Source organism: Aspergillus tanneri (assembly GCF_003426965.1).
Source record: "Aspergillus tanneri strain NIH1004 chromosome Unknown AapTan_7_pilon_pilon_pilon, whole genome shotgun sequence".
Lineage (NCBI taxonomy): Eukaryota > Fungi > Ascomycota > Eurotiomycetes > Eurotiales > Aspergillaceae > Aspergillus > Aspergillus tanneri.
Genome location: NW_022984634.1, coordinates 3235220 through 3246727, shown reverse-complemented (window position 1 = coordinate 3246727; position 11508 = coordinate 3235220). Strand labels below are relative to the sequence as shown.

The window sequence follows — 11508 nt, the reverse complement described above, 5'->3', positions numbered from 1 at the left end:
AGGCGGTGAGCGTACACGTACGGTATTGATATGGAGAATCTCTTCAATGGTTTCCAATTCCAGCTATCCATCAGATCATCCCCCGAGAGAACGTCCGTTTCTCCTTTCCTCTCCCTACCCTACTACCACTCACCTTCGTCCACACATGCTTCGACCCTGGCTACACCAATGTCCCTGGGCTCTCCGCTCTTTCACCTGTCCCCAATGTCGGCCCTATACCTCTCCGCCACGTCTCTTACCCTGGAATGCCATCTCAGCATCCTCCTCTCCTCATATTAGGCACCTACAAACATCGGCGATAGACTCAGAGGATCGTGTTCCCCTCCGGAAGCAGCTCAAACAAGGCGCAAAGGCTTTGAAGGCTCACAAGCGTCAACGGAGGGAGAGCGAAGAAGCATCCCGAGAGAAATGGGAATTGACCGTGGGGATCGAAATCCACGCGCAGCTGAATAGTGCCACGAAGCTATTCTCGAGTAGGTGGACCATCGAAATGGACACACGAGCAACACGTTCTAACTTTCTTGCCGAAACCAGGAGCCTCGACGTCATCCACCGATCTACCCAATTCAAACGTCGCTCTCTTTGACCTGGCCTTCCCAGGCAGTCAGCCGGTTCGTCTACGAATCCTCACGAGTCCAAGAAGCCATCAATACTGAGACCCTATAGCAATTCCAAATCCCGACTCTTCTTCCCGCCCTGCGTGCTGCACTGGCTCTGAACTGTGAGGTCCAGCCAGTCAGCCAATTTGACCGAAAACATTATTTCTACCAGGATCAACCGGCTGGGTATCAGATTACTCAATACTACAGTGACCCTCTCCGTCTCTCCTATCCGGGCTAGCCCAATTGAACTGGCCAGCTAACGCTCTGGCAGAACCCTTTGCGAAAGATGGCTACGTTGACCTCTTCCGCCATGACGGCATTGCTGCGGAAGATGGCGACCACGTTCGCATCGGCATCAAACAAGTCCAGCTCGAACAAGACACGGCCAAATCCCAGGAATACCCTCCCTCGACCCAGCTGCTCGACTTCAATCGTGTCTCCCACCCGCTCGTTGAGATCATTACCATGCCTCAGATCCACACCCCTGCGACAGCCGCCGCCTGCGTCCGGAAGATCCAGGCAATCCTCCAGTCGTGCAGTGCCGTGACAACCGGGATGGAATTGGGAGGTCTGCGGGCCGATGTCAACGTGTCCATCCGTGCTCGGAGGGAAGCCGCGGGAACTCATCAATACGGAGGGATCGGCGGCCTAGGTCAGCACACGGAGATCAAGAACCTTAGCAGCTTCAAGGCCGTTGAGGATGCTATCATCGCAGAAAAGAATCGCCAGATTTCAGTGCTCGAGAGTGGCGGGGTTGTGCAAGGTGAAACGCGAGGGTGGGCGATTGGAAGTACCGAGACGCGCAAACTCCGAGGCAAAGAGGGCGAGGTGGACTACCGATACATGCCAGACCCTGACATACCGCCGCTCATCATCGGCGATGACCTCGTGGCTGAGCTGAAGAAGACAATGCCCGCATCCTCGGACGAGTTAATCGATGTACTGACGGGCCCCGAATATGGACTGCCCATAGAAGATGCCAAGCCATTGATCGAGCTGGAAGATGGGTCCCGCCTGGAGTACTATCAAGACGTCATGGACATCCTGCGCTGTTTACAGCGGGATCAGGACCCCAAGTCCCTGAAAACCCTTGGACGCGTGGCGGGCAACTGGGTTCTGCACGAGCTGGGGGGCCTTTTAACCAAGGCGGACCTGGCTTGGGATGCGCAACGGGTACCGGCCCAGTCGCTGGCCGAGATCATCGACCAGCTGCAGCGGAAACAGATCACCAGTCCTACGGCCAAACAGGTGTTGGCCAGCGTGTTTGACGGAGACCTACGGCCGATCCCACAGCTTCTGGAAGAGGAGAATCTACTGCTGCGCCCTCTTTCTCGGGAGGAGTACATTGCTCTGGCAGAGTCGGCAATGGGCCAGAACCCGCAGATGGTCGAACAAATCCGCAGCAAGAACCAGCTGGGGAAGCTGGGATGGTTCGTGGGACAGATGATGCGCATGGGAGAGAAGGGTCGAGTGGAAGCCCCCAAGGCTGATGGGATCCTGCGCGAGCTCATCCTTGGGGAATCGCAAGGCCGATGAAGTGAAGTAGAATAGTGTAAAATATCGCTAGGATAGAAATAATGATACCCCATGTTTGTTTCCTTGGACGGGACCAATTGGTAATGGAAATCGGGGTCGGTGGAGAGAGATGGTGACGCTTAAGACGGGCGTCTCTCCTCGACCTGTACTTAGGGGAAATCGCGATCCCTAAAAGCGGTCTTAGCGATCGCCCAGCAAGACGGGGACCCACGGTCAGCGCTGGCCGGATGGACATAAATATGGCCTCGTGGACGGGCCCAGAGGGGAATTCTCCTTGTTTTCTTCTCACCTGCCTCTCCTCTTGACTATTTTTAATCCCGTTGGCTGAAGAATCTGAGTTCCACCACACCGGATCTTATCGTATCTCGCCAGTATTGACTAACTAGTTTAGTTTCACTTCTAGAACCTTTTTCTCTCTTTGCTCTCTTTCTCTCCCTCATCTCTCTCCCTTTTCTTTCACCTTACTCCCAATTTCTCACTCTCATCATGACTCAACCTCCGACTATCACTCAACGATTCCTGTCCAAACCCAACCATCTGGGCGTTGTGGCTGTGGGTTTCAATGGAGGTCAGGTACGTCATGACCCTACTTTCCTTGGCGCTGTCGATCTTCTTCGAAGGCAAGGGAAAAAAAAAAAAAAAAAAAAAAATTGCCCCACTCATGAATGAATTCAAGGACATGTATCGGTATACTGACTGAGCCGCCCAGTGTCGAACCGGTGTCGAAGCCGCCCCTCAAGCCCTGATCGAGGCCGGTCTGCTCGACCAGCTCCACGAGGATCTGGGCTACGAGCTTCACTATGACCAGACCGTCCATTACTACGAGAACCAAATCCCCGCCGAGGATCCCGACCACCGCGGGATGAAGAAACCGCGGGCCGTCAGCGCCGTGACCGAAACTCTCAGCTCGCAGGTCTACCAGCACGCCAAGGACGGTAAATTCGTCCTGACGCTGGGAGGAGATCATTCGATTGCCATCGGAACCGTCTCCGGAACCGCGAAGGCTGTCCGTGAACGCCTCGGCCGCGAGATGGCCGTGATCTGGGTCGATGCTCACGCCGACATCAACGTCCCCGAGATGAGTCCCAGTGGGAACATCCACGGCATGCCCATGGCGTTCCTGACCCGGTTGGCCCGTGAGGAGAAAAAGGACATCTTCGGCTGGTTGAAGGATGAACACATCGTCAGCACGCGCAAACTGGTCTACATTGGTCTGCGGGACGTGGATCGCGGCGAGAAGCAATTGCTCCGGGAGAATGGTATCAAGGCCTTCAGCATGCATGACGTTGATCGGTAAGGACCCTCTTCCACTCCTTCTCCTTGTTATCCCGGACATGCGATGCATGCATGGCGTGCATGACATGCATGACTCAAGTCTAGTGACTAACCAGTGCTTACAGATACGGCATTGGCCGGGTGGTCGAAATGGCTTTGGCACATATCGGCAACGACACACCGATCCATCTCTCATTTGATGTTGATGCACTGGATCCGCAGTGGGCACCCAGCACCGGTACTCCAGTGCGTGGCGGTCTGACTCTCCGCGAGGGCGATTTCATCTGCGAGTGTGTGCATGAGACGGGCAACCTGGTGGCCATGGACTTGGTGGAGGTCAATCCCAGCCTGGAATCGATGGGAGCATCGGAGACCATCCGCACCGGGTGTTCGTTGGTGCGAAGTGCCTTAGGCGATACCCTTCTGTAATGATTGATTGTTTCTAATATGTTTGTCCATGGGTTACGGAATGAACGAATTCATTTAGATCGATATATCGACCCTGGGGCTTTCTTGTATACTTTTTGTAGTCGTGGATGTTGCGTCGATCTCCCTGCCACCGCAATTTCGGCGCCTGCCACCTTATTTTATGACGGATCACTGCATGGGTTCCATCCAGACCGTACGGAGTATTTGTTTTTTCCTCATGCTTTCTTCCTCTTGTCATTGTTCTTCGCAAGTTGATTTCGACTTTCATGGTGAAGATTGAACGAGACTTGCTGCATTCTCAAGGGAGGGGAAAATCCTGCTTACATAACGCGACCAACACATCGCATCCATCATCCATCCATCCATCAATCAATAATCAACAAACATTCCCCCTTCTCCAGCCCAACGGGACACAATCTCTCCACTGACTGGTGTTTCCTGGGGATTACGGCGCTGATGCGCTGTTCTCTTCCATCATTTTCTGCACCCTGGTGCCCGACAGCCATAATCTAGGGCTCCTCCCTGACCGGTGTATACTTCTTTTCCCTAAGACAATCAATAAAGAATCCCATAACGATATTTACCTCCCTTGCCACTTCTCTTGGATCTGGAGCCATTCATGCTGTTCCCAATCAAGCCGCATCTGAAATCACATCCATTTAGTTTGATAGCCAGCCAGATAGCTAGTTAGCTATACTCCATTCCAGGTACACTCCAGAAAAGTGGGTAGGTCACCATGGCCGTGCGAGTACGCTCTTATCATCGTCGTCGGTACCACTGGCCTGAATTGCAGCTGAATATATGGATCATCATCGTACTGGCAGCCTCGGCCATCTGTCTGGGCATCTTTTCCTGGTTCATGGTGGTGCAGTCCGAACTACAACTCGGGATACCATGGTACGTTCCTCTCCTTTGGATTTCCATGCGGTGGTTCCTTTAGTTGGAGACAATAAAATAAAATAATCTAATTAACCGCATACATACATCGTTAGGCTCTTCCCATACATGGTCGTCTCCGGCGCTCTGGGCATCTTCTTCATCATTCTCATCCTCATTCTCGCTGCGCAACGCTTCCTTCTCCCGGGAATCATCATCATCGGCAGTTTCATCCTCTTCGTACTCTGGCTGACAGGTCTCATCGAGACTTCCCTGCAGATGTACGGGGTTGTCGCTAACGTCAACGATAATTGTAAGATCTATGTGGATGATAATCACTTTGGGGGGGATAATCTGCAGACGATGGCGTGGTTGACGCAGAGTACCCTCTGTACGTTCTCTCTATCTGGAGCTATCAATTTTTGGTTTCTTTTTCTGACAAATCATGCAGGTAATTGCTGGAGAACGGCATTTGCGTTCGAGCTCGTCAATACGATTTTTTTTCTATGGATGATCGTCATGTCGTGGCAAGTGAACCGGGATGTTTACGAGTGATTGATTCATTGATATATGGTCTGTGTTTATTATTCATGTGGTTCACATTATCTATTCTCTGGTTTGGATACTATGTATGAGTTTCATGATAATTACCCGATTGATGCAAGCATGGCGTTTGGGTTTCATTTCAATGTACATGTACTAATAATCCTGTTGTCTTCATATTTCTTTCCAATCGAGGTATATCTGAGATGGTCCGTACAACTATGATCACATCTCTGACTACATCCCTGCATTTGATATCCCCGGCAAAATAAATCAAGGTTCCTGGAGTTCTGTAGGTAGGAGACTTATGCATGCCCTAACGCCATCGCTATGCCAGCATTGCATCGCAGACAGGAATAAGTGGAGAAAAAAACAAGAGAGAAGGGAAAAGATAATACTGGCAGGAAAGCCATCACGAACAGCTTGAGCATGGACCTGATAGAACCTTACCCGGAAACTAATTAACCATTCTCGGCCGCGATGTTCTCTTCTCCCTTACCGTCGTAGCCTCCATCTTCAAACGCCGCCATCATCTCCCGCTCCAGCTCATCGTCGTCCTCGGCTGGATTTTCGGGGAACTTTGCTGTTTGATCTCGAGATGCCAGGTCTCTGGATTCTTCGTCGTCGCGATCTGTCGACTCATGCGCGGACTCAGCGATGTTCGCGCTAGCCACCTCCCTCAGACCGGTGCTCCGTTCGTAGGACCGCTTGATCCGTTGCGAGAGGCGAGAGCCTTGGAAATTCTCGTCCTCTTCTAAACTAGGCTCGTAATTTTTATCTTCGGACTCATCGTCACGTTTTCGCTTCTTACTGGATGCGATGTCCTCATCTGCTAGGAACGAATAATCACTATCGCTCTCGCTCTCGTCGTCACTTCCAAGGAACTCCTTCAGTTCCTCGTGGATGGCGGCTTGTTGTTCAGCGTCGTACCCAATGGGAGACATCTCGTTGAGTCCCGAAGACTTGAGAATGTCCTCAGTGGATTCCGACAGGCCGTCGTCATCTGTAGAGAATGTTCCCGTTCCCTCGTCCGACGATGAAGGCCACGAGCTTTCTGCCTCCTTGGACCCAGGCTCAATTGGCTCGCCGCGATCATCGGGATGCACGGGCAGTAGGTACGGTTCCTCGTTCACCCGCTTCCATTGCGTCAGACAGTCCAGCAACCACTGCGTCGTGACAATCTTAATGTTCGGATAGCGCGTCGCTTCTCGAACTTTCGCTGTGCGATTACGACCAGCCACGAGGTGGGTGGTTCTCATACTAATCTTTTGGGAAATCGCACCCCCGAAACTCTTTGTCCATAAAGAGATATCGGCGTTCTGCGTATCTGTTCCAAGAGGAAGTACTCCGGAAAACACCAAGACTACGCCACCCAGGATACGACGCTTAATCTGCGGCATAATGTCTTTGACATCGGGGACCAATTTCAAGTCCACGTCCTTCTCCTTGGACGGCGTCCTCTCGCCTCGCAGAGCTGCCACCCTTCCACCTAGCGCTCGCACACGCTTCTTATCATACTCCTCAAAAAACAGTTTATGCACTTGTTCCAGTCGTTCTTCTAGCTGGAAGAGCTCCCTATCGTGATCCTCCAGTAAGTGATGCCGGTGTTTGCTGGGGTCTTGAGACTCATCCATGCTCGTAGATGAATCGCTACTCTCGGCCGCATCATCCTCCGCATCCAATTCCTTCTGTTTTTGCAACAACGGACGGTCCTCTACCTGGTGCATGATTATCTCTTCCTGAGCATCGTTCTGCTCCTGTAGCAGTCGCGGGTTGTCCCCACCACCCATTGTCACGAGCTGTTCCAGTGTCGATACCTCCGGCCCTACTCCCCCTTTCGCCGTCCCATTGACAGGATGTTGGAGCGGTGGTGTTTTAGATGTTGAGGACGCCGTCGTCTGGGTGTCCTTGTTGGCCCCATCGAACCCCTGTTTCTTGGGTAGGAAACTTGAGTTGATATCTCCAATGCCGACGAAGAAATCGTAGGGCGAGACCTTAATGAGATTAGGGCTCCAGCGCCAAATGTCACCGCGGTCATCAATGATGACCACCATTTTCGTGTCCACGGGGAACAAACGATGGAGATTCTTCGCTGTTAGGCTCCCGCTCTCATCGCGACTGAGAATGCGGTCTTCAAACAGTTTCCGGTCTGGGTCTATAATACTTGCGATTTTTTGCGCATACGCTCGAGTACCCATAGTGTAAATATGTAGCTCGTAGAGCTCTGAGACGTTCTGTAAAAATGACTCTAGCCCCGGTCGTAGCTTGATATAATACCAGCAACCGTGCATCCCGGGCCCATCGTCCACCAGTTGGAACGCCCGAACATCGCTCACAGCTTGATGGTTTGGATTATCTTTGTCTTCCATCCATTCTCCAACTGTCGGGTCAACCGTGGCATGGATGATTGTCTGGTCAAGATCCACCACTAGAGAGAGCTTCCTATTCGACAATAGACGGCGCTTCGCGTCTTCTTCTACTCGTGTAGCTTCCTTCTCACTCACAGTAAGAGCTGTGTTATCATGGACCATCTGGATCGGTGCGCGCATCGAATCCGTGATTTCCGTATTGTACGTAGATCTAGAACAAGGCAAACCGAGTCAGCTTCCACCGAACACTACACAAAGCTCTTCGCAAAATTCCCGCGCACTTACTCAGTCATGTCCTTTCCACATTCCGCGCAAAGCCCCCCAAATTGAATCTCGTGAGAACATGGCTCGTCGATCTCGACGATGTCCACACTGATTCCACCGTCAGCTAGCTAATTCAAACGACTTCCCCCTGGAAAAAGATGGGTAGGCAAAGAAACGTGACACAACTCACGGTCCATTCAGAACATCTCCCTTACTAACTTTCCACTGAACCAGTTCCCCATCAACAGTTGACTCGAACTTGGTCGGGAACTTGCGCTGGACTTGGGTCTTATTGCCCAGTCCATCCCCTTCTGTGACAGTCGTCTGATAGACATACCAGAACAGGGCCTCGTCCCTTTCCACCGCATCGCCTGGCTGTTTGAGCAGCGACGTTACGGTGATGGGGTAATGAAGGCTAGACGGTAAACGCAGAAGCATGCTCCTGGGCAGGCCTGGCTGGCTTCGTTCCTCGCTCTCTTCCTCAATGCCGTCTCCAAAATATTCCTGACTCCCTGATACACAACCCAACGGAGAAATAGGTTCAATCACAAGCAGAAGAATATCGGGACCGATAGCTATGGCGCCATACCCGACGCGCCAATTGCTGATAAAAGACCTGGGCTGGCGAAGCTCGTTCCAACCAGAACACGCCCAAATGAAACCGGAAGTGTGAATACGGATGGCCTGCACCTAGAAAAATGGAACAGGACCTATGATCGAGGTGGTGGAATCGATAAAAGGTAGGTGAGATGGACGTAGGAAATTTGCCACAAGGCGTGACAGGAATACAACAGGAATAGAGAAGGGCGATTCACGCATCTAAAAAGGATAAAGTGTTGTGTGTGCCAGCAAGGGCGGAATAAAGGCAGGTACATATGACAAGCGAATGCGAGGAAGCAAGAGAGGGGGCAAAGAATGGGAATAATGATGATGAAACGCGAGCAGCCTGAAAGAAGGTCGGTGCCAAGGCAGCGACAGGCGTGGTTCGGTTGGTGGTCGGCAGCCTGTGCGGGGCGAGACCAAAGGAACTTGGCCCAGACCGTTCATGTCTGGACGTCTCTATTGAAGCTCGCTTTGTCCAGTGGAATCAACTAGAATACTATGCTTCATTCTACAGGGATTGGGGGCTACGATCATCCGTGTTACGTGACCTGTCAATGAATCCAATAGCCCCTGTTGGGCGGAAATCAAACGGCCATAAAAATAACTAGATATTGACTATCAATTAATTACAAAGACCCAAGAGAGCGCCACAGGAGAGGACAATTTAGAGATAGCGCGGGTGGCATGTTTCTCCCCGCATCTAGGGGACTCTTCCGTGGACAAAGCAAAGACAGGAACAGGGAATACAAATCAAGCGAATAGGCCAGCTACAATAGTGGGCTTATATAGATCCATTCAACCTTCAAGTTTCCACCGGAAACATGGAATCATCGGCCCATCATCTATTTGGCCTTGGCCAGACCAACAGTGCCATTGTCAAGGTCATATACGCTGTACCATCTCCTCAGGAACGCATCACCCAGAATGGCCAGCGGGCCGACAGGCTCAGGGAAGTCCATGCCCATAAAGGCACTAATGCAGGATCCCTGGACCTCCAGAGTGTAGTCAAACGGAGTAATCTTGAAATTGTGGCCACTCAGGGTAAAGGTGAGATCGGGCAAGGATGAACGCGAGTCACAATCAACCGTGTATTGGCCAGTGAAGCCCTTCTTGGCACCAATTTCCTTGTTACTACAAAGGCGTCAGCAAAGTGGGCATCAGCATATACATAGGCATCGGATTTAACTCACAGAAGCTCGGCAAGAGTGGAAGGCAGAGCAATAAGGGAGGTACCAGTGTCCAGGATAACACCAGTGTTTTCGAGCTCTGCAGTATTGTCGCCCAGAGAAATAGAATCGAAATCGACTTCCCAGTACGCCTTGCGGCGAAGAGGAATCTTGGTAAGCTCACCGGTATAGTGGCTTTCATCGACACCGCCGAAAGTAACCTCGGAGCTATCACCTTCCTTGTTGGCATCTCCCAGGTAAAAGGCAAAGATGCCCTTGTCGAGAAGTCCCTGGTCTATCATGCTGTAAAAGGGCGGGACGACCTTATTGACAGAGATGGTGTCAAAGCCCAGACCGAGAATTCCATCAAAACGGCCGAAAGCGAAAGCAAGGCCGGGCTCACTAGTAGCCTCGGCGAACAGCTGATCATTGATCTTCAGGTCACCAATCTTGACGGAGTCCTGCGAAATGTACCCACTCAGGCTGCCGGATCCGTACCGGATTTCGAACTCGCTGCCATTCTTCTTGTACGTGGACGACGCAGATGAGTCGTACTTGGTGTGCAGGTAGCATGCAATGGAACCACACTCCGAAGAGGGTACCCAAAGGTTGGAACTGCCAGTATCAAGGATGACTTTGAATTTCTGAGGAGGAGTACCGATCTCGATCTCAGAGAAGTCTAGGGGCTCTTAGCATTGACCCGAAAAGGCAAAGCGGCTGGTCATGAGCGTACATTGTGCATTGAGAAAGTTATCGACCAAAACATCATGACGGCCCATATCATTCACTGGGGTATTCTGGAACATTTGCTCGTGGATGGAAGGGCGGATACCCATGTACTTCTGGCCCAAAGCCTGCACATGGGCGTCGATGTTGTGCGTGTACTGTTCATAGGTCGGTTAGCGGGTTGCCCAAGAAACATCCCCAGTACCTTGCAAACATCAAATTCGTCAAGAAGAAGGGCCAGGTTACACTCACTAGTTGTTCCGAGAGAGGGACTTTGTTGAGCTTCAGCTTGTGAACCTCAGCGGAAGCGTAGCCCAACAGCGCGGAGGCTGTCAGCAAGGAGGTTGACTTCATGGTAAACAATGGCAACAGAAACAGTAGCCTACTAAGTGAGTGAAAGCTATTCAGGAAAAGAGTGTCTCTATGGATATGAGCGACGATGGGGATCGTAACGATGAGATAGAAAGGATAGAGGAAAGGGAATCGATGATACTCCAGAGATGGTGGTCGAGGTAAGGAGAGAGCGCACGAGTGCGGATGGATGGATGACTGGTTGCGGAGCGACCCTGCCTAGCTGCGGAGCCGGCCAATCATCGGGACTCAGCTGCGTCATTAGACTAGAGAATGATCTTCACAAAGGTGTTATCACTTGATCCTAGGAAGGCACGGAGTACTGTTCAAGTCTCAATGTACAGAAGGTACGGAGTAGAGCAGCTACACTGCATATTAACTAATACCTTGGTGTCTATTTCAAGATTCTGGATTCTTAGAAAAGTTTTAGATACCTATTCTTGACTTGTTTGCCCGATACTGCGCCGCTACATCACGCATTACCTTAGTCATTAGTCACTAACTAGTTAGTTAACTCACTAAGTTAACTAACTAATATCGGGAAGCAGCGGCAGATGATGTAAGATCGGCCGCCCGAAGGTCCCCTGCCTAATTCGTGCTCGGTTGTCGATACTAATAGAGTACGTAGGTGTCTGGCGCCTGCCCAATGACTTCCTTCCTAGCTAGGTAGGTTCTGTACTACTCCCTGCCCGTACTTACACGGCATCCGCCAGGTGAAAATGGTGCCACTCTGTTGGTACAGGCCGATGACTACAGATTGGTTCATCT

General features: G+C 51.4%; 4 protein-coding genes across 4 annotated transcripts; 2 read left to right on the top strand and 2 right to left on the bottom strand.

Annotated features, from left to right (window-relative positions):
* Nucleotides 1-145: 145 nt before the first annotated feature.
* On the top strand, nucleotides 146-2138 carry ATNIH1004_007681 (glutamyl-tRNA(Gln) amidotransferase subunit PET112; the record flags this gene model as incomplete). Its single annotated transcript, XM_033572300.1, has 4 exons — nucleotides 146-473; nucleotides 535-611; nucleotides 667-808; nucleotides 874-2138. The coding sequence occupies 4 exons, from the start codon at nucleotides 146-148 to the stop codon at nucleotides 2136-2138; spliced, it is 1812 nt and encodes a 603-aa protein (XP_033425615.1).
* A 486-nt stretch (nucleotides 2139-2624) lies between these two features.
* On the top strand, nucleotides 2625-3842 carry CAR1 (arginase; the record flags this gene model as incomplete). The annotated part of the gene is made up of 3 exons (XM_033572299.1): nucleotides 2625-2711; nucleotides 2848-3431; nucleotides 3539-3842. The coding sequence occupies 3 exons, from the start codon at nucleotides 2625-2627 to the stop codon at nucleotides 3840-3842; spliced, it is 975 nt and encodes a 324-aa protein (XP_033425614.1).
* A 580-nt stretch (nucleotides 3843-4422) lies between these two features.
* fcpA (protein-serine/threonine phosphatase) lies at nucleotides 4423-8332 on the bottom strand (the record flags this gene model as incomplete). Its single annotated transcript, XM_033572298.1, has 5 exons — nucleotides 4423-4485; nucleotides 4827-5107; nucleotides 5761-7841; nucleotides 7916-8002; nucleotides 8085-8332. 5 exons carry the CDS (start codon nucleotides 8330-8332, stop codon nucleotides 4423-4425), a joined length of 2760 nt encoding a protein of 919 aa, XP_033425613.1.
* Nucleotides 8333-9339: 1007 nt separating this feature from the next.
* Nucleotides 9340-10743, bottom strand: PEP2 (Vacuolar protease A; the record flags this gene model as incomplete). The annotated part of the gene is made up of 4 exons (XM_033572297.1): nucleotides 9340-9628; nucleotides 9688-10342; nucleotides 10397-10547; nucleotides 10642-10743. The coding sequence occupies 4 exons, from the start codon at nucleotides 10741-10743 to the stop codon at nucleotides 9340-9342; spliced, it is 1197 nt and encodes a 398-aa protein (XP_033425612.1).
* Between the last annotated feature and the right edge of the window lie 765 nt (nucleotides 10744-11508).